General features: G+C 44.7%; 1 protein-coding gene across 2 annotated transcripts in view; it reads right to left on the bottom strand.

The window, feature by feature from the left end:
• Positions 1–15,365: 15,365 nt before the first annotated feature.
• ZNF407 (zinc finger protein 407) overlaps positions 15,366–22,821 on the bottom strand; it is a 1,574,765-nt gene continuing 1,567,309 nt past the window's right edge. For both annotated transcript variants that reach the window (XM_069219421.1, XM_069219420.1), the window contains one exon: positions 15,366–17,905. In XM_069219421.1, the coding sequence (XP_069075522.1) occupies positions 16,524–17,905 (1,382 nt within the window). In that variant the 3' untranslated portion in view covers positions 15,366–16,523. The remainder of the gene's footprint in view (positions 17,906–22,821) is intronic.

Raw genomic sequence — 22,821 nt, 5'->3', positions numbered from 1 at the left:
GGATTGGGGCAGTGCCTGGTGGATGTATGTTTGTGGCTCCCTGCAGATTACAGAACTTTTCATCACAGAATGTGAGGAAAATGTGTTATTTAGTCAGAGGTCGAGGTTGCAACAGATTCTAGGCAAAAAACCCTGGTGAGACCCATGCAAGTCAGCCCACCCTGGATATACCTAGGTGTCTAGTTTTCAAAACTGTAGAAATTAGCTAGTTTCCCTAGATGCCGGCTGAGCTGGGGTCCAAAACCTACAGCAACCCACATTGGAAAAATAGAGTCAGTTTTCTGTGGAAAAATACAATGCATCCTAGTTGTGTTTTGGGCCATTTTCTGTTGCGCTCACTAGGCCTCCCCACACAAGTAAGGTACCATTTTTATTGGAAGACTTGTGAGAGCATAGAATAGCAGAACATTTGTTACTACCAATGGGAATTTGCTGCATTTGTGCCTTTGAAATGTAAACCGGTGTATAAGAAAGAAGAGACTTTGAAAAAATCCCTGTAAATCATACGCTTGTACAGTACCCACAAATTCCTAAATGTATACATAACCACTGCTCCTCCCCATTTCAGAAATACATAGGTTTCCTGGATACCCATTTTTCACTCTGCCTATTTCGCTGTAGGAATCAGTCTATACTCTGTAGTCAATCCATTGTATGGTGCAGCTCACTTATTGGCTCTAGGTACCTTGGGTTCTTGGAGAACCTACAAACCCTATATATCCTAGCAACCAAAAGGGTCTGGCAGATGTAAAGGGATACTGCTTTTGTAAATCGGCCATTGTGACAAAAAGTTATAGATGAACATGTTGTCACAAATGGCTGTTTTTCCTAACTCATTTTCAATATTTATTTCAACTGTTATTTTCCTTGGGAAAACCTTGCGGGAGCTACACGTGACCCCTTGCTGAATTTGTAATTTTGTTTGCTTTCCAGAGATCCATAGCTTTCCTGCACCATCCATGGGTCTCAACACTGGTTTCCCACCAGAAACTGGAAGTAGGTTGAGAGCACAAAAAATAGGAAAAATGGGACACCTTAAAAAAAAAAAAAAAAAATCCAAAATTGTGGTACAAAATTAGGTTATTTAATTCAGCTCAACATGTTCCTGAAAGCTGGGTAGATGGTAACTTTAATAGAGCAAACCGTTTGTTGATGCCATTTTAAGGAAAAAAACAGACACTTATCTGCAAGGGAGCCCTGGGTCACTTAAGAATCTCCAGGATGTTTGGAAAAAAAGGATGCAAATTGGCGTGGATACTTTTTGTGGAAAAAAACTATGGTGCTTTAAGAGTGAAGTACCCCAAATAGCCAAAAACAGGATCAGCACTGGGAGGGAAAAGGCCCAGCAGCTAAGAGTTTAAAAAGGGCCTTAGCCCTGCCTTTGATAATGTACACCAAAGTGAACGTAAAATAATTATCACACAATCCCCCTTCCCAAATTTCCTAATCAAGGAAAAAATTAACAGAGGAAGACAGCTAATTACATATGACACTGTAAGCAAATTACCTTACAAAACAATTATTGTGATTAAGACCTTACATGCAACTCTATTAGCATTAAAGAAGAACTAAAAAGGATTATAGATAAGTTAGAATGCGTTTGATGACTCATCACTAATATATCAAAATCCAAATACCCATCACAATTGTGGAAAACCTCTAATAATGGGGGCTACAATATCTTGTTAAATTGTTTAACACAATTTGTTCCATGTAAACATTTGCTTGTAGCTGTTGGGGCACTATGCTTTGAGATCTACAACGGTAGTTAAGAAACATCAACAATTTCAAAATTTTAAGTGAAAGTTGATGGACTATGTGCAAAACTAGAATAATCTTTATAGATTATGCTTAATGGAAATGTGTATGTGTATGTATTGCATGCTTTAGTCCAGAAACTATATAATATTTGTCTGTGGAGGTATTGAGTTTTACTATGTGTTTGGTGGACAATGGCAATGTCATGTGGCTCTTTAGAGGCACAAAGAAAAATGTAGATACCTTTGGTAGCGGTCTTTCTGGTGGAAACTATCTAAGGGCAGATTCTTTACCTTCTAAACATTCCTCAAGCATCAAATTGGATCTGGAAAATCTTAAGTACCCCTACGTGGTGGAAGGCACCATCATGAGGCTCTACTCTGATGTCGTTCTACTCCGAAAGTGATGTATGGAGCTGCATATAAGCACCACCTATGCATTGTCTGATGCTTTCTACGCTGCCCATGCCTCCCAGACACAAATCACATAACAGATTGGCTGTGACTGGTGTGCAGATCTCTAGACATGGTACCTTTTTAGATGGAGAAAGAAGCACAAGTCCACAGAAGGGGGGAGGGAGGATTGGTGAGTAATCTGTGGTTAGATATAGCATCCACCAGAAAAAGCGTTATCTAAAGTAAGTAACTTGCTCTTCTGATGGATGCTTCTAACCACAGATTTCTCATTTTTTAAATAGATACCAAGGCAGTACCCTCCAGCTTGTGGGTCTGTGAACTGGGTCAGACCAAAAAGTGTTGCAAGACCGAACAGGCAAAGTGACACGCCCAAAAGAGCTGGCTGCTCAGGCAGTAGTGCTTTGTGAATGTATGAAGCAAAACCCACGTAGCAGCCTTGCAAATATCCAGAACAGGCACTCTGTGTGCCAATGCAGTGACAGCAGCTTCGGCTCTGGTGGAATGGGCCGGTAAGCCTTATGGGAGTTGCTTCTTGGCCAGTTAGAGTTTAATACAGAGCACAATCCAACAAGACATGGCTCTTTTCTGGATTGCCTTTTCCTTTTTTGCTCCAGAAAATCCAAAAAAGAACTGATTATCCACCCAATGAGGTTTGGCACGATCAATGAAAGCTCTTTTATGGTTTATCTAACTAATGGAGTTTTATCGCCACCTTAGAGGGATAAGGCGGAGTGCAGAACACTGGAGGGTGCTGTTTGCCCTAAGTGAAAAGGAGTCATCACTTTTGGAAGAAAGGAGGCTCAGATCCTTAAGATCATGCATGCAGCTCACTCACACATGAAACACAAAAGGAGAGTACTGGGAGTGTTACTATCCCACACCACCTCCCAAGAGAAATCTATGTAACCACTAAGGGTGTGGAGTAGCAGGGGTTGAGGGTGGAGTTGGACCAGAGCGGTCTGGCACCGGCATGTAGGTACTCTCCACGGTAATCCCTTTGGAGTGAGTATGACTACAAGGGAATACCCCACCCCCGGCTCTACCCAGACCAGAGGCCATTCGCCCCTTATTCCGGGACCTACCATACCATGAACCACCTGTTCAGGTAGGCTTTTTAGAATTCACTTTTGAGCACGTCACATATTGTTAGTGCTCCGGGATCCTAGACCCTGACGAATGCCCCTGACCTACCAGCACTTCGAGAGGGCAGAAACATGTTAGTCATACGTATTCCTTTTTAAGACTCTAAGAGACATTGGCCCTCATTCCAATGTTGGCGGGCGGCGGAGGCCGCCCGCCAGAATTCCCCCCTCCGAAATACCGCGCCGTGGTCAAAAGACCGCAGCGGGTATTACAAGTTTTCCCCTGGGCTGGCGGGCGGTTGCTGAAAAACCGCCCGCCAGCCCAGGGGAAAACGACCTTCCCACGAGGATGCCGGCTCGTAATCGAGCCGGCGGAGTGGGAAGGTGCGACGGGTGCAGTGGCACCCGTCGCGTATTTCAGTGTCTGCAAGGCAGACACTGAAATACTTTGCGGGGCCCTCTTACGGGGGCCCCTGCCGTGCCCATGCCATTGGCATGGGCACGGCAGGGGCCCCCAGGGGCCCCGCGAGCCCCCTACCACCATCCTGTTCATGGCGGCTTTCCCGCCATGAACAGGATGGCGGTAGGGGGGGTCGGAATCCTCATGGCTGCGGAGCGCGCTCCGCAGCCATGGAGGATTCACACGAGCAGCGGAAAGTCGGCGGGAGACCGCTGACTTTCCGCTTCTGACCGCGGCTGAACCGCCGCGGTCAGAATGCTCGTTGGAGCACCGCCAGCCTGTTGGCGGTGCTCCCGTGGTCGGTGGCCCTGGCGGCCACCGGCCGCCAGGGTCAGAATGACCCTCATTATCCTCTAGTGAGCCTCCTTCCCCGTTCTTAACCTTACCAACATGCACCCCCATTAAAATTTAACTAATAGTAATTGGTGACATGTATGGTAATTTTATCTCCACCTCATCTGGATCCCTGTAATTTATCCAGCCAGTTTAATTTCAGCACTCCCTCTTGTTCTTTTAACTAAGAGGTTGAGTCCGCCCAAGTAGTACCATCTTACTTGGGTGGGGCTAGGTGGTCAAATGATGAAGCAAGACACTATTATGTGTGTGAGACCACCTAGTCCATAAGGGAAGTCCCCCCCCTCCCCTCTTAGTACAACACAGCCTTTCCCTTTCGTTCCTGAGACACTCTCCACACATCCTTTCCCCCTCTCTTACTAAAACGCGACCTAATCGATACCGCCAATTGAGGGACCACTGGTCCAACTCCACCCTCAACCCCTACTACCCCACACCCTTAGTGGTTATATAGCTCACTCACTCACACATAACATTGATGTTATGGTGACTAGGAAAACTGTCTACAGAGTCAGATGCCAAAATGGACAGTTGAGGAGTTTGTCAAGGGCATGTGCATGAGGGGTGAAGGGACTAGAATCAAGTCCCACTGAGGCATAATGAAAGGAGTAGAAGGAAACATATATTCCAAACATTTAAAAAAACGCATCACAAAATCAGATTTAAATAAAGAGGACTAAAGTGGATCAATTTGATGAGTATTGCACCATCACATATCTATCCTAATGGCAGGCGTATACTGATTTAGTGGAGGGAAACGTGGCTGCCTAGATGACAAACAACATCAAGAGAGAGTTCTAGTACAGTCAACTGCCGCTGTTCAATCTCCAAGCATGGAGGTGAAGATTGCTCAGGCCCGGGTGCAAGACTCTGTCCTGCTGTTGTGGCAAGATACGTCTAAAGCAGCAGCCTGATCGAAGGACCGATGCTCATGCCCAGGAGTTCCAGCTATCACTCTCCTGGCCCAATCTGGTGCCTCTAGGATGACTTAGGCCTTGTCATTTCTGATCTTCTTCGGAACTCTGAGCAGGTGAGGTAGCGGGCAGAAAGGTGTACGGAAGTCCAAACTCCTCTCTACACAGACTGTCTCTCCCAGTGAGAGTAGCCTGGGGAACTCCAGTGTACAAAAGTGCGCACAATGTGTGTTCTCAGAAGTAGTAAAAAGATCGAGCCAAGGTTCTCCCCATTCTCAGAAAAAAGCGAGTGCCATCTTCACGTGTAATTGTCATTCATGATTTGCTGGGCGTCATTCAATGACTTTGTCTATCTTGGCTTTTAGAGAGCCTACCAGGTGGTGTACCACCAGGAAATTCCTTTGGTGTTCCAGCCACTTCCAAATGTGTATTGCCAACTTGCATAGGTTCCGCAACCCCACCCCACCCTACTTGTTGCAGTACCACATGCCTGTGGTGTTGTATGTGAGTACGTGCACAAGCTTCCCTTTGATGGATTGCAGGAAGGCTTTCAACACCAAGTCAATGGCCCACAACTACAGGAGGTTGATGTGAAACTGGGCCTCTGCCAGCAGCCAAATCCCTTGGTTCTCCACCTCTCACAGATGACCTTTATAATCTCAAAGGGATGCATTACTCACCACTATTAGCTCTGGGAGTGGTAAGGAGAGGAGACTGCCAGTGACCAAACCACAGTCCAGCAGTCACCAATGCAGTTAGTTTAGGGTCTCCTCCCTCTTGACGGGGTCCGAGAGATCCCCCTGATACTGTGCCCACTGGGACTTGGGGATCTCACTGCAGAGACCAAATATGCCACTTGACAAGGTTAACCAGGAGGATGCAGAAGGCCATTAACCCTAGCACCCTCACAGTCAGCCTCAGTGAGATACAGGACAGAATCTGAAATATCAGGATGATAGCTCAAATGTCCTGGACTCTCTGCTCCAGGAAAAGGCGCAAAACTGCATTGCATCCATAACAGTTCTGATGAAAAGGAGCCTCTGAGAAGGAGTCAGCTGTGACTTAGGCTCATTGATAGTTATACCTAAGGATGTTAAGAGGTTTGTTGTAGTCTAGAGGTGGGTGACGACTGCCCGGGGTGAGCCTTTCTTTAGCAACTAGGTGTCAAGGTAGTGGAAGACTGGTACCACTTACCCTAGTAGTTGTACTGCAACCACCGTAATTACTTTTGTGAGCACCCATGGGGCACTGGTGAGACTAATGGAGAGTGCAGCAAACTGAAAGAGCTCCAGTCCCACTTTGAATCCGAGATAGCGCCTGTGAGTCTGCAGGATGGGAATATCAAAATAAGCATTCTGCAGGTCCAATGCTACTATCCAATCTCCAGGTAGACAAGACCAGGGTCAGACTGAGCACCCTGAATTTGTCCTTTCTCAGAAGGGCACGGAGAGAGCAGAGGTCTAAACTAGGAGGAAGGTATCTGCCCTTCTTTAGCATCAGAAAGTAGCTGGAGTAGTAAACAGATGCAGGTACCCTCATTATGTTCTCTTCAGCCAAAATGGCCTGCACTTTGTGTTGCTAACAGATGGTACTCAAGCAGCTACTGTGAGGGTGGTAGAAGGTGAAAAGAAACAGAAGTGCTTACACCGCGTGGACAACTAGCAGGAGCCATTTGTCCGAAATGAGGGCTTGCCACCCTGGAAGAAAATGTTAGATCTTGAATCAGACAGGGTGGCTGTGTGCCTTGAAGAAGACACTAATAAGCTTTTCCAGTAGGAGAGGCGGGCATTGGGCTGCATACTGCCCCTGTTGCCCATGTGGTCTGTGGTGGCCTTGACTACAAAAAACTGTAGGATCTGCTAAGCTGGTTGCATGTGTGGGTGTGGGTGGAAATGAAACCCCTGCCATGGACGGAGCGGAACCACTGGTGTAACTGACACACTGGGGCAGACAGGTCCAAGGAGTGTGGTGTGACCATGCTCTTTTTTAAAGAGCTCAAGAGCAGAGTCTGCCTTCTCATCAAAGAGGCAAGAGCTATCAAAGGGATTGTCCATTTAGGAAGATAAGACATCTCCAGAAAAGCTTGTAGACCTCAGCCAGGTGTGTCTCTTATGTGTCATGCTGATGCCCATTGCACGGCCAAGGTGATCTGTAGTATCCAAGCCAAAATGAATTGTGAATTTTGCCACATCGAGATCATCCTGAATGGCATGCGTAAGTTTGGGGTACAAGGCTACAGGTATAGATAGCAGGACCTAAGCGACCAAATCCAAAAGGTGATGAGTATAGCGGCACAAAGGGAAGCTGATGTTGATGGATTGTAATGCCAAGCTGGTTGAGGAGGACAAGCGATTCTCGAAGGTTTCAAGGCCCATGATGGTTTCTGTAGCCGGTGGTGCAGTAGGAAAGGCACTGGGGTTGGTGTTGCTCATGGATATCTGTACCACCAAGCTTCCCAGAGTCTGATATTGTGTTAGGAAGGTCGAACTGCCCGGAGCAAGTGGTGGTGTCACGCTATTTGCCTGTTTACCAGTGGTCTAGAACATGGCTTTGCCAATGTCCAAAGAAGGGTGCCTGTGAGGGGTTATACGTCGGAACCACGGGCGCTTCAAGCACCTGTGGCTCAACAACGAGGTTGTAAAAACATCCTCGTTCTAACCACTAATGCCTTTACCACAAATGCATTTACAACCATTTAACCGTTGTAAACGCTTTCCTGGTAAAGGCATTAGCGATCAGCATGCACGGTTCCAGCATGCTTCCCCTCCTCCCCCACCTAAAACCTAATCACCCCAGCCCCCCACCCCACCCCACCCTAAAACCCCAACCCACCCCTTAAACCTAAACCCTGCCCCCCTAAACCCTAATCACCCCTCACCCCCAAAAAACAGACCCAGTCCCAGCCCAACTTACCTCTCCTTCACCTCGACTCCGACTCCCTTCTTCTGTACCTTAACCACGCATGTACATTGTTCAGACATGCGTGGTTAAGGTACCAAAACCAGGAAGTCGTGGAGTCGTTGTTCCGGGTGTCGGAGTCGTTGTTCCGGAGTCGTTGTTCTGGGTGTTTCCCCCTGTGAGGGCCTGACTGAAAGGTAGTATGGGCTCAATGTTAGTTTTTCTGGACTGGAAGACTTCATTGAGGACATTGTTTTTCACCTCCATTGTGAGCAATTGGGGGTCACGAATGTCAGTTGCCCTCTGCATCACTATTGCAAAGGAGGCACTTTCTCCAATAGCTGACACAGGTGGACAGATAAGCTCAGTGTCTGGAGAAGTATCAAGGCCACTAAAACCTTTCAACTAATCCTATCAGTTGTCATAAGTATAGGGTTGAGAGAATTTGTGCCCTTCATCCTAATGATTGTTAACGGAGTCTGTGCCAAAAAGATTGTGGATGATCTGGGCACTTCCATGAGGCAAGAGCAATGCATCCTAGTTCGATGGGTTGCCAGAAGGCTGTTGCCCCGTGGGATCAGGATGCCAACTAGGTCAAGGTGAATCAGCTCAGAGTCGAGAGCACTAAGATGCTCCGCCAAACCTGACGTCAGCACCAAAGCTGGTGTTGTGGCTCTCACTGGTCCAGAGACCCAAGGTGGTGCCGATGGCTGACCTGCCAGTGGAGTTCCAAGTAGAGGTCCTCGAGGTTCCTCGGGCCTACAGGTGCACCAGAGGGACCCAACAATGTGTCAAAGAGAAATATCAGAACTTCACAGAACTCAAGGATTTGCTGTAGTGTTAGTGAGGGACCAGGAAAGCCGTGTTGATGCAAAATAAGAGTCAGAATCAGCACATAAGAAAACAGAGTTTGGGAGCGAGCCTGAGGGGCAGATTTACAGGCTTGCACCTTTTCAGGAATTTGAGAATGGTAGAAAGGGTTCCACTTGGACTTCTTGTGGTTCTCTTTTTCACTCACTCCACAACTTTGACCCAGATGAAGATCTGCCGAAGGAACAGGACCTTTCCTATGACTACAACCGGTCACGCATGTAGTCTTCTTCTACCTGGAGAAGTACAGCTTCATCTTGTGCTCCCAAAATGTCCTTTGGATTCATCAAGGTTCAGTCATTACAGGTCTTGGAGTCAAGCACCAAAGCAAATCTAATGGGGATCTGTCACCGACATGTGCTTGCGACAGCCCCTACCAGGTTGGAACCCAGTGGTTTGGGGAGTGTGGGGACATTTGCCTTGCCCACTAGTACTTTTAAAGTACATTTTTGTAGGAAATGGTCTTGTCAAGAGGGAAGAGGTGACGCTGGATCAGTGATTTGTGATGCGGAAAGAAAGGAACTGACGGTGTGCCTGGGTGGCGCTTATAAGTGGCTCTGCATGTCACTTCTGGAGTGAAATTACATCAGTGTGGAACCCCATGACACCACATACTGGCACATGGGTACTCAAAGATTTTCCAGATATTGTCTGACACCTGGGCAATATTAAAAAGGCAAGAAATCTGCAGTTAGAAGTATGCATCAAAATAAAATATAAAGGAAGACTGTAGTGTGTCTTGGGTGTAATGAGGGTTTAATTAATTTTTATTGTTCTGAACCTGCAGACAACTGAAGTAGGTATGGCTTTGTAATGTAGAGTAAGGGAGTCATCCATAATTATATAGTGCTGCCAGTGTCTTTCTAAATATTCAAGCATTGCATACATTATTAATTGGAACTGATACCTTGGGCACTCATAAATATATCAAATATATTTATAGTGCCAGGGTTTACCAACTAAGGAACTGGTTAGACAATTAATAGCCTAAAGGTTCTCCCAACATAATTTAACACTTTCTGGTGCCAGAAGCAATTGAATATGTGTTTAATGATTGGCACTGAACGACGTCTTCCCTTGTAATAAACAATCTGTGATGCTTCAGTTCTGTATTGGGTATATATCCTTCAGCTCTACCTCCAGTCTGGTGCGCCACTGAATTCTGTCTTCTCTCTGGCTGTTCTTTGCCCAAATTACCAAAGGTTTCATAATTTGAACATGAATAGTCAAGTTCAACTGATGGTAGTTTTCCCACATGAGAGGGCGATTATCTATAAAGAGAATGACCATACCGTGCTTTGCTCCTCTCCTCTTACTCGGCTGTCTATCCACTAATTTAATGCTTGCTACCACCTAATATTCTGACTACCATAGATGATGCTTGGTCCTATTGTATTTTACCTTTTTCCTTGTTTGTTGATACCAACGACCTGATCACCTTTCCTTCAAATCCTGTGTTCATTCCTTGTCTGTGTCCCATTAACGGACATTTACTTTTAATTAAATTCATTACCCTTTCCCTCTTCTCATTGTTTCTCTTCCTTTATTTCCATAAACTGCCCAGTCGTATGCAGGCCCTTCAATCCCCCTTACTATTTCAACTTATATATCCTTTATCAAGGATACGCATTTTGTATATTATATATATTGAATATTTAAGCCCGACTATTTTTACCCTCTTATTGTCGTCTCTGTAGCCCCATCATCTCTTATTTATTCATCGTCAATGTCTTGCTTACTGTAATTTATTTATATAGCTATGTTCTTATATGCATTTATTGACAGGCATGCTTCTGTTTCCTGACACTTTCTTTTTTACTCAGCCATCACTTATGCTAAAAGCTTGTTTCACTGATATTGCAGTGGGTTGTCCTGCACGCCTTCTCATGACATTCTGGTATTATGTTAACGATTGTTTTCACACAAAAGAATAGCTGAGTTTTTAGGCTATTTTTTTTTCTTTATGAGGGCAGTCTGGTTCTAACCTCCCCCCCCAAACAAATTGAATTTATGTTCTTTTAGACCTGTGAATTTTTGAAACCACTGTAATAGTGCAGGATCACCTAATGGAGTTTTACCCAGTTAATTCTCCATGGAAACAGATTATGAGTAACACCCAGTTCCAACTCTTGAAAATAAGGTCAGCCGCTGAGCAGCTGTGGTAAGGAGCTCTAAGCAGGTTGTGCATCAAAAGATAAGTACAAGCATGTGTACAAGTATTGACTGAGCAAAGAAGACTGGTGAGTAACCCAGCTGCACACACAGGTAGAACTGTGACAGATGGGACACAGAAAAAAGTAACATGATTTAGGAAGCAAAAACTACACCATCTCATTTTGCGAAAAGTGTAACGTGTAATATTTTCACTGTGCAATATAAGTGTGAATTGTGTGCTACTCTAGCTCCAGATTGACATGTGATACAAAGTTCAGGGTCACTTGCTTGATTACAAAATGATGGGCCCGAATATAAAAATTAAATCACTTTTGACATACCTAGCTTCCAGAACATAACTTCTTAATTTGACATATTTCTCTGCAGCAATCGTAAACAGATTGATGCTTTGAGCTGCCTTGCAGTGCGACTTAATTACTCCCCTGGAGCAGATGGCATACCAAAGACCCCTATACACAACAGGCCCATTTCAGTGAGATCAGGTTTCTAGTGCTGGAGGATGTTGGAGGGTTGCGGCCTCCATAACTGTTATAGCAAAAACTATCTGTTAATTAGTTCAAAGGATGCTACCATATGGGTCAGGGAGATGCACAATTTGCGCTTCATTTAACACAGGTTTCCTTAAAATTTGTAAGGAACAATAACAGGCCTGAGTCGGTGGTACTTGGCTTCGAGGGAGGGTCGTGCCACAACTTTGGAGGGAGCTGTCGTCTTTCATCCTTTCCATTGTAGAAAATGGGTGGGACAAACAGTGGGATGATTTCTGTAAAACAAAGGAGTGGAAGGCTTACATTTGGTAGGGAGGTAGGATTCATTGCTTATTGGAAACCACCTCCCTTTTCAGATCCTGGCAGACGCTCAGACAGCTTAGAAAGAGACTGCAAGAAGGGAGGAAAGAGCAGCTTGGCTGATGCACTCATCAGGAGTTTGGAGACTCTTAGGTTGTATTATCAATCAATCAACCAGTAATTTGTTCAGCGCGCTACTCACTCGGAAACGTCTCAAGGCGCTGTGGGCGGGCGGGTGGAGGGTGTTACTGCTCGAAGAGCCAGGTCTTGAAGCACTTCCTGAAGGTCAGGAGGTCCTGGGTCAGACGTAGGTTGACGGGGAGGGAGTTCCCGGTTTTGACAGCAAAGTGGGAGAAGGATCTGTCGCCGGTTGTGGTATGGTGTATGCGGAGGACGGTTGCAAGGGCCAGGTTGGCGGAGCGGAGCTGGCGTGTCGGGATGTGGAAGTTGAGATGCTCGTTGAGGTAAGCCGGTCCGGCATCTTGGAGAGCTTTGTGAGCGTGGATCTGGAGTTTGAAGACGATCCGTTTGTTGACGGGTAGCCAGTGAAGGTCTCTGAGGTGGGCTGAGATGTCTTCGTGGCGAGGGAGGTTTAGGATGAGTCGTGCTGAGGCGTTCTGGATGCGCTGGAGTTTCTTCTGGAGCTTGACCTTTGTTCCCGCGTAAAGGGTGTTGCTGTAGTCCAGTCTGCTGCTGAGGGCGTGGGTGACCATTCTTCTGGTTTCTACGGGGATCCATCTGAAGGTCTTGCGGAGCATGCAAAGGGTGTTGAAGCATGAGGACGAGATGGCGTTGACTTGCTGGGTCATAAAGAGGGAAGAGTCCAGTATGAAGCTGAGGTTGCATGCGTGGGTGGTGGGCGTTGGGGCCGACGCCAGAGTGGCAGGCCACCAGGAGTCGTCCCATGCTGATCTGTTGGGGCCGAAGATGATGATCTCGGTCTTCTCCGAGTTCAGCTTGAGGCGTCTTCCTTTCATCCAGTTGGCGATGGCGTGGAGTCCGGTGTGGAGGTTGTTCTTAATGGTTGCGGGGTCCTTAGTGATAGAGGATAAGCTGAGTGTAGTCTGCGTAGGAGCCGATGTTGAGGCCGTGGAATCGGATGATGTTGGCGAGCGGAGCCATACAGACACTAAAGAGGGTGGGGCTGAGTGAGGATCCCTGTGGAACTCTGCAAATGGTCTTGGTGGCCTTAAACAGGAACGGGCGGAAGCGGACTCTTTTGGTTCTTCTAGAGAGGAAGGAGGTGAGCCAGTCCAGGGCTCTGTGGCAAATTCCAGCGAAGAGGTGTGCGCGAGGGGTGCAGTGACAGGCAGTGGCGAAGGCTGCGGAAAGGTCAAGGAGGATGAGGGAACGGTTTCACCTTTGTCGAGCCTGCTCCTGATGTCGTCGGTGCAGGCGATAAGGGCAGTCGCAGCGCTGTGGTTCTTTCGGAATCCGGACTGGGAGACGTCGAGTAGGCTGTTGTCCTCCAGAAAGCGGGATAGTTGGTTGTTGACTATCTTCGCGATGAACTTCGCAGGGAAGGGGAGTAGGGAAATAGGTCGATAGTTTTTGAGGTGTTCGGGGTCGGCTTTGGGATTTTTGAGCAGGGCGTTGACTTCGTCGTGTTTCCAGCTCTCCGGGAAGGTGGCGGTCTCGAAGGAGCTGTTGATGATGGTCCGGAGCTGGCTTTATTGAAGACGTGGTGAGGGCAGGGGTCAGCGGGAGAGCTGGAGTGGATGGTGATCATGGTCTTGGTAGTTTCCTCATCGTTGGTGGGAGTCCAGGCACTCAGTACGTTGGTGTGGCAGGGTGCGTTGGGGTCGACCTTGGCAGTGGTGGGGGACAGCAGTGCGAAGCTTCCATGGATGTCTGTGATCTTGCGGTGAAAGAAGGTGGCGAGGGAGTCGCAGAGGTCTTGCGAGTGGGGTGGGTCGGCGGAGCAGGACTTTGGGGTTGGTGAGTTCCTTGATGATGCTGAAGAGCTCCTTGCTGTTGTGTGCGTTGTTGTCCATTCGTTCTTTGTACAAAGATCTTTTGGCGGTCTGGCTGAGCTGGTGATGTTAGCGGATGGCTGATTTGAGGGCGGCGTGGTGGCTTTCTGATTGTTCTTGGCGCCAGATCTTCTCGGCTTTCCGGCATTCTCGTTTGGAGGCCTGAAGATCAGCGGTGAACCAGGGAGCTTTCTTGTTGGCACGGGTGTTGGTGGTTTTTTTGAGTGGAGCGAGGGTGTTGGCGCAGTTATGGACTGTGTAGACTCTTTTCAAGGCGGGCCACACCATTTCCATTAATCTCTCTCAGGGCCAGTAAAGGATGGTCTTGCTGGGAACCTTGGTCCACATGACTTCTTTGGACTGGTCTAGTTTTGTTTGTCTAAGGAATGTGCACCAAAGGTCTAGTTGGGACAAACAGGGCCCCTGCCGCTGGCAGAAGGCCTGTGTGGCCGGTGACTGCAGACAAGAGGAGTGGTTTGCTTGGGGCGCAGCTGTCAGGATGTCCTAAGGACAGGAGATCACCAGTGCTGGATTTTGAAAGGCTGCTGAGATTTGTCAAGGCAAACATAGGAGTCAGGAGACCTGTGGCTTTACCAAACCTTTACCCATAACAAAAGGTTGCCCTTGCTCCTATCCAAAAAGCATCCAATAGAGGTGGGGGAACTGGTACGGATGTAAGAAATGTATGTTCAACTGCTCAGTAATAGAGTGAGTGTTATTTTGAGTATTGCTGAGTTTTGAGTTTCTAGTACACAGCACCTCTGAGTCAGCAGTTACACTGCTCTGCCTCGCTTCCCTGAGAGTCAATGCTCAGTTTTCAAAAGAATAAATGCTGCTGTTCAAAGCTCTTCTCAGAAGCCAGCAGCTGGCACTATTAAACTTCAGCACACTGAATACCAAGGCTCTGCAGTCTTTAATCCACCTCAAGCTTCTTTAATATATTACCAGACACTGCCTGCCCCTTTGTCTCACTCGTGCAAGTCCCTTCTTTCTCCCTAAGTGACGGTTTTGTAGTTTTTCTCTTACTCCTTTGTTTCCTGCTATGTGTTTTCCCCTCACATGATGTTGGTCAATGTGTGGTAAGGAAACTGGCGAGCACTGGCTCAAATTAAGCACTGCTGAGAGTCAAGTGCAAAAGTGGGTATTTGGTAATCAGTTTGAGGGTCCGCAGTATGGAGGCCCCAAGACACAAGAGAGGACAGATTCCCAATGTCACAGATGGTATACTGTAACTACTGATTGCCCTGTAACATCTCAAAATGAATTTTTCGTCATTTTTAATTGGAAACTTTGCGATATTGGTGAGTGCTCGAGGGGATGCATTTGGTAAAATGTGTTGCAAAAAGAATTGTTAAACAAGATTTGTTTTTATATCTTGGAAGAGAACATCTTCAATCCCCCTACAAAGTGAAGGGTGTGTTTGTGAGACTCACTTAATGCCGGGTTCCAGGACTATTTTAAGCTCCTAGTTCAGCTACATTCATGTGCCCTGGATGTTCATATGATTATTAATAAAACATAAAACTCAGTTTGTGCCAAAATCACATATTTTACATCGATTCATTTAAATGTAACTAGAGATGAGTACTGACAAAGGGAAAAGCTGACAGAATAATTTCAACGTTGTGTTTTTTTAGACAGTCGTACTTTCACCTCCAATATCAGACACTTGAACCCTTTTTGGAACTCGGAGTTTTTTTATTGCAAAGAAAACAAAAAAAGGAAAGAAATGTCTTCTCCAAATTTCTGAAAGGACAGCAAGTGCATTAGGAGACAAAAAGATGTTCTTTTACTATCACGGCCAGTTTATTGTTACAAGTCAAAGTAGAAGTTCTAGTGGTAGGTTGTGGCAGCCTTCAATAACTTTAGAGGAAACCAAGAAACATAATAAATATGTTCATACAAAGCACTTTTGTAAGAAATTGTGTTATACATTTTGACACATATAATGTACAGGCGCTTGTCTAAGCAAGCCATCTGAAGGCGATGGATTCTAGGTCTTCCAAAACCAGCGTTCTATTCCATATTAGACATGGAATACAAGAAGCCTGGCAAGCTTTAACTTTCAATGCTTAAAGACTACTTCCCTCAAATCCAGGGTCGCTCCAAAAAGCAACCTTTGGAGCAGCTCGATGTGGCTGAAAAGCAAAAGCGGCAATGCACTGTGGACTCCGTTTTACATCTTCTGCAGCAGCCTGGTTCACAATTTCAGATCATAACCTAAACATCAGTTTACATCTCTTGCAGCAGTCTGGTTCAAAATTTTAGATTACAACATAAACATTAGTTTACATCTCCTGCAGCAGTTTGGTTCACAATTTTAGATCACAACCTAAACATCAGTGTGAAAGTACACCTATCTGCGGTGGCAGAATTGATTTATGAAACAAATTAGAATATAGTGTTTTACTTTTAATTGTAAAAACACTGAGAGCTAGTAGGTAGCAAAAGCAGGACCACCTTCTATCAACAATTCAAATTTTGTTTCTTAAGGGTGAAATTTGTTATGGAAACTTTTGTTTGGTGTAATCATAAAAACATCATGTAGCTCGCTGTTTCTGAGTGTACCAGAAACCCTTCTTTCTTATCCAGTCTATTTCAAACAAGAAACACTGTCCTTTGGACGTCTAGGTCCCAGCCCATGTCCTATCGTATAGTACTTCTCTTTGCAGTTTACAGTGCAGCCTTTCCCTTTCTCCAAGTTAACTCCTTTAGACCTGTTTCTTTTCCAGTCACAGAAAGGGGACATTTTGGAACTGAAAAGTCTGAACAATTTCTTGCAGCATTTGTAAAGCGATTTCAATGGTATTCATGTCCACCAGTGGCTGTCCATGTTCAGTCCTGCTGTGAGTCACATGCTTGAAGTTCTTCCTGCTCTTGTTGGCTAGCTACATTCGCTGTTTGGGAGTTAACCTCTGTATAGACAACCACATTTGTTACCTGTTGATCTATTCCAACTTCAGATAAATTGTGACCATCCACAACAGTGCCAGCTTGTATAATCTCTTGAGACTCCACTGTCTCTATGACTGTATGTGAATATAGGCTAGCCTCATCCTGTACACCTCCTTGTGGTAGCTCTGTTACAAAATAATGTGTTGTGCCTTCAGGGAAGCTTCCATTGGACCCCTGAACCATAGCTTGGGCAATCTCTTCTGTGACTATGATCTGTGAAATTTCCCCATCAGATTCAACTAGGTTCATGTGCTGACTCCCAAGTTGGAGAGCGCGACCACTTGTGTCTCGCATCATTATGCGAGAGCCTTCCCTAGACAGCATATGTACAGTTCCTTCATTGTTCAAAATAACTTGAGTGACCCCTTCCTTCATCAGTTGATCTGCTGCAACTGAATCACAAACTGCAAACTCAAGCACTCCCTGGACCATTTTCCCAAAAGCAGCCTGAGCAGATTCCTGAGATGTAAAAATGGTGGCTGGATGAGTGACTTGTGTTACTTCAGTCCCTGATTCCACAATAATTGGACGTTCTTGAACATCATGGAAAACTTGCACTTCATGTGTCTCTATTTCATTAGAAATGCCAGGGGCATTTTGGTCTGCCAAGCCATCTTTCTGATTAGACTCTGCTATGAGCTGGTGCCCTTTGTTGTCTCCCACCTCTCCCAACTCAGTTACAGCACAAAGCAAGGCGTCCAGGGCAGAAGGGGAGTCCGAGGTTTGCAATGCAGTATCAGACTGCTCTAACACCCCCTGGGTCATAACTTGTTGGACTACAGTGCTGCTGGAATTCGTTACTGTCTCAAATGCAATAGAGTCATTAACATCTGCTTCTCCTACTGGGCCTTCAACTACTACCACTTGGGTGCTGCCATCTTGCAGATGCTCACTGATGATCCGTCCTGGAATCATAGCACCCACATGCGAAGCATTCTGGCTCGTTGTTATGACTTGACCATCCTCTGTAATATGGACGACACTGGCCACTTGACCTGCCATTGCTAACGTTTGGAGGGTGGCAGCAGCAGTTTCCTCAACAGAGGCATCAATGGCAAAATCACCACTGTATTCCTCAGAAAACCCTTGAAAAATTATAACTTGCTGCACTTGTTCAGGTGATTGAGATTCTTCAAGGCCACTTGTAATGGTTTCTTCTTTAATTGGGCAGCTCTCTTCTGTGGTAGCAAAAGTGCTGATAGTCTCTACAAAGGTTGCACCTTGGCCCTTCAGTCGACATTCGTAAGACTTTGAGACGATACCTAAAAAAAAGAAATAACATAAAAAAGTTTTTTATTATGTGATTTGTAAACACATACATTTGTTTAATCTTCAAAATAGTTTATCGAAGGCACAATGGGACATCCTTTTTTAACAGCCCAGTTGCACTGTATTTTTGCAGAAAATGAGTAAAACGTCACAGATATGTTTTACAGTCAAATGTTAAATCATCTGTTTGAATTTGTGCCAGACTCAAAACTGGATTGTCATACCTATTTTGCAATCGTTAAGGTTTGTTACACGGTTGTTTTCAAACGTTATATCAATGACAAAGACAGTCAGGTTGATCTAATCTGCACCTTTTCCTACAATTTGTAGCAGTGCAGATATTTTAGCCCCTTATCAGCAAAATCATTTCAATGTGACAGTGAAGCAGCATTTAATTAATCTGCATTTTATCTATTTGTAATGCGTGCAAAAACAACATGTGCAGGACTAATGATTTCCCCCTTGACCTGTATAATGTAATGGCAGAGCAATCCCAAGGTAGGTTAATATTAGGACTCTGGTTAGAGCAATAATAGTATGGGTAAAAGTGATTGTGCGTTTTGGCCTTCACAATACAGATCACAATAAATTAACTGACATTGCCTGTTGCTATAATACATAATTTTCCACTTCCAGTTTGCTACAATCCTCATATATTCTTTCACAATCTCTTGGCCTAACATATGGAATTATAGGCAGTTAATAGTGAATTATAGAAAGTTTTTTCACCAAGGGGTTCTGCAGTGCCGGCTAGTGACATTTGAAATTGGTGAGACGTAAAATTTGGGTATGACTTATGTAGAGAGTAAGCATAGGGGTCCAAGGTGAGTCCTCCTCCCAAGAAAAAAATAAAAAAAGATTGATAAATGGTGCATTTGAAAGAAAATTAATTTAGTGAGAAAGAAAGGTTTATAAAGCAGTGGGAACGTACAGTCTTGAAATACTAAACACATTAAAAACTGCCCCACATCGTACTACATTAATACGTTCAACAGTTAGTTTAATGTGCAAATTGTACAGCGCAACAGCTTCAGGCCCTTCAAAGTTTGTGCTTGCCCAGTGTCTTGCACTGCATGCAGCATCAACTTTGGAAGAAAATGCTCAAACCATGCATCAGGAAGCACCCACCGCTTCTGGCTGCAATCAGTCATACAGAAACATGTGCAGACAAATCTTTAAGTGGGATGAAAAAAATGGGGGCTCTCTAAAAGGGAACATGTAAAATACATTTCTGTAATTCCCATAGTGAGACACCCGGCCTGTATTTTGGTTTCTTTCTGAGATGGTATTGCATCCAGAAATATAACACAACTGACATACGCCTAAAACCTGTAGGTACTATTGGTTTTGTCAATGGTTGTTAGCTGTTTAAGATAAATGAGTAACAACAACGATTAACTATAAATAATTAACATAGGAAATGTTTCAATTCTGAAACTGTGTGACTGTGAATTAAATATTTTTGAGGCCTCTGGAAGGACTATGGCCTTCGTTATGTGTGCTTTACGTTAAATATGTATGCCCTTTTTCTCTTCACACCTCATCCATCTTCACATTTTAAACCTCCCTTCTTTCCTCTTCAGCACCCTCTTTTCCCTCTCCCCTGAATGCTCTCCCTCGCATCTTCCTCATTTTACCACCTCAAACATACACTGCACTCATTCACATTTAAGCACTTTATTTCATTTTGATTTTGCCTTTTAAATATTTTGACCTCGACGCACCCCTTCACACACATTTACATTGAATTTAATTTGCAACTGTATTGCATGACCATTGTTCTGTGTGCTTTGCAGAGAGACCAACCCACTGTCAGGCACTTTGTTTTGCCTTCAGCCTCCGCACCAGCACTCTTAATCAAAGCCCCTCAAACACCTGGCATGAGTCAAAGTATGCACTATGCAAGAATAATACAATGAACAGAACCACTGCATGATGAAACAGCTAACTGTCTTGGGAAACGCAACATTAAATAAAACATGTGAAGTAAGAGGAACTAAATGGCTGACACACATTACGCACATTTTAACATTCATTGTTTGCATATCATTCCATGTTTGTGTCATTAATGTTAAGGGGATGAAGATAGGGCCAGTTTTATAGCTGCACAGCACATAACTGCCTTTACTGTAAGGATGTAATTCTCCCCTTGCGCTTGACTAGGATTTTTGGATCCATTTCGCACTGGAGCAAGAACTCTGCTTGTCGTTTGGAACAGTTTCATGAGGAACAAATACAGTAGCTCCTCTTCTCAAGGAGCCACCCATCTGCAGGCAGGGCCTGGGGTGTCACATGGGGGAGGTTAGCATGATAAGGGGTCTCAGTACAAACAAATACAACACAAGATTAGCATTATAACAGTTACTGTTACTGAAGACAAGGCACTAAATCACACATGCTTGCATCCACTCCTACTGCGTGAAGAATTGGGAAAGGGTGGGATCTATGCCTGTTAATGACAGATGGCTGCCCTCACACAGGGATGAAGACTCCAACGCCCAAAATCATGACAATAAAAGCGTCATTGGACTATGGTGGATACTGCCACAGACCACAAAGGAAATGAATGGCTTTAGAGCAGTCAGTCCTGTGTCATGTGTCACAGTGTAGAAAGTTGAATTGCCGCCTGGCTTCCGCCTCGTGCTTCAAAGCGAGTCGGGGCAGGAAGCCTGGAACAGACAGCCCAGACTTAAATGCATTGCTTTGTTTAGAGATATGATCGTATCTCAAAACAAATCAATCTATTTAATATTTATCATATGAATGTGTAGGAATTTAGAGGGGCACAGCCCCTCAGCCCTAAAAGAGAAATTGCCCCTGGGGTTCTGAATAACATAAAATACAAAAGTGTACCAAAGCTCGAGTTGTCTATGATATCCTGTAGAACCCAGAGGAGAAAAAAAAACTGCATTCGCTTTTACCCAACTACAACATTGTTATCTAATTATGCAAAATTAATCCGCCCCGTTCTAAACTGCTACACAGGGGAGTAATGAGGGAGACATATATAACACAGTCTCTCCTCCCTGCCCCAAATATTAAAATAAAAAATACCTGCCCTCCTTCCATCCATCCTAACTACCCTGTGTGCTTTCCTGGCCACTATCTGCCTGTCGATGTGCTTTCTGCTGTATTATGGCACAAACAGCCACCACTGACTCAGAGGCCCTCAACTTTTGTTTCCTACCTTTGCTATGTCATGGCAGAGAATAACCAGAATCGGAATCTGGTACTCATGATAGAAGCTCTCAGTGAGAACAATACACAACAATCACTTACTTTCTAGCACCATAGTCTTTCTCTGATCTCTTTCCCAATTAATCTCCGACAATTTCTTTAATCATTGACTTAACACATTGCACATCTCTAATGAGACCCAATCCAATCATAGCACTCAAAACACTCTATACTCATTTATGGTGCCTTGGACAATGTCTATCCACATCCAGCTATCATTCACATACATTCACTAATTTCCAACCTGCGCCTTCTGACCCTCCAACTGCTCTTGTTTTAGCGTCTTACTATTTCACTTCTGCTTCATCGTACACTTCGCTTGCTACCTCTAGAACCACTACCCCCTTCGAATAACACATGACATACCAACCTATGAATCACTTCTGTAAAAGTGATTAGTACAGAGAAAAGCCAAAATCCATTGTGTTGGATGCCATGGGCGCATTTTAGTAAAAATATAATATTTACCCCTTGTCTACTAGCATCTCCACCACCCTCTTTCACGTCCTGGATAGTATCTCCCAATGTTACCCTACTAGAGATGCTTATGCTGATGTCTTTCTATAGGTCTGTATGTGTATATGTATGTATCTTTAGTTTAAAGCACTGACAGAGTAGCATTCACAGGTTCCAACGCAGGAATGGATAGCACCTCTTCCAAGGAATTTCTATTAAAGTTTAATTGTTTTGTAAGTTGATACACCAACATACCTGGGGTGAAGCAGTCATAACTCTGTTCATTCCAGAAAATGAAACAAGGTCCTCGGCTTTATTAGTCTGAAATCATCCAACCCAACTAAAGCCCAATTTCTACACCTACACCAGTGTTGCCATCAGTATCACTAAATAAATCAGTCTTTTAGACCTTAATCTGAGAGCGCAAAAGAGTTGCCTTCAGAGTTCCTTCAGGGAAACACAACTCAAGTATAGGTAAATGTTCTCCTCCTCCCAGATGCTTGACAGGACACTAACTTTTCACAGAACACAATGAAACTAGTTTTGGAAACTAGGGTAATTGTTTAAAAGATCATCATAATAGGAAATATATGTGGCCTGAGTAATAGTCAAAAGCCTCCACAGTTTCAGAATCTTCTCACCAATTAGTAGCTGAGTCTTTCAACCTGTAAATAAGACAATATTTCAATGAATGCCACCATTTTAATGTCAGGAATATTTATGGTCTGAAAACCCTTGTGCCTGTCTGCCACAAGATCGCCTTCATCAATTGAAGTTAGATAAATTCTTCCATCGCTATCACAAATGTAAGATGTTCAAGATGTCATTCTAAACTTTTTCATACAATGCACAGTTCTGCTGCAGCTGTGAATCACACACATTGTTTTTGCAGTCTTGGGCAACATTATCAATCCAAATACAACCCTCTGATTTGCACTAAGACCAGAGTATTCATTCATGAAGGTCCTGGGTTATCTGTAAAGGAAGCTGGTGGTACGGTCACATCCGTGAATGACAAATATATTTTAAGGCTGTGCACTATGTGCAGGTGAGTCATCAATGTAAACCGGGTTCGCAGATACCACAACCAACTTCTCCAAATACACTTCTCTGAGTTGCCAGCATTGGGATTACACCGAAGCTCCCGAAAAACAAACACACTGTGCTCCTCCCACCACACTAAGCTTAGACTAAGCAATCTTCACTTTCACACAAA

Source organism: Pleurodeles waltl, chromosome 2_2, assembly GCF_031143425.1.
Source record: "Pleurodeles waltl isolate 20211129_DDA chromosome 2_2, aPleWal1.hap1.20221129, whole genome shotgun sequence".
NCBI lineage: Eukaryota > Metazoa > Chordata > Amphibia > Caudata > Salamandridae > Pleurodeles > Pleurodeles waltl.
This window is presented reverse-complemented; position numbering and strand designations above follow the sequence as displayed.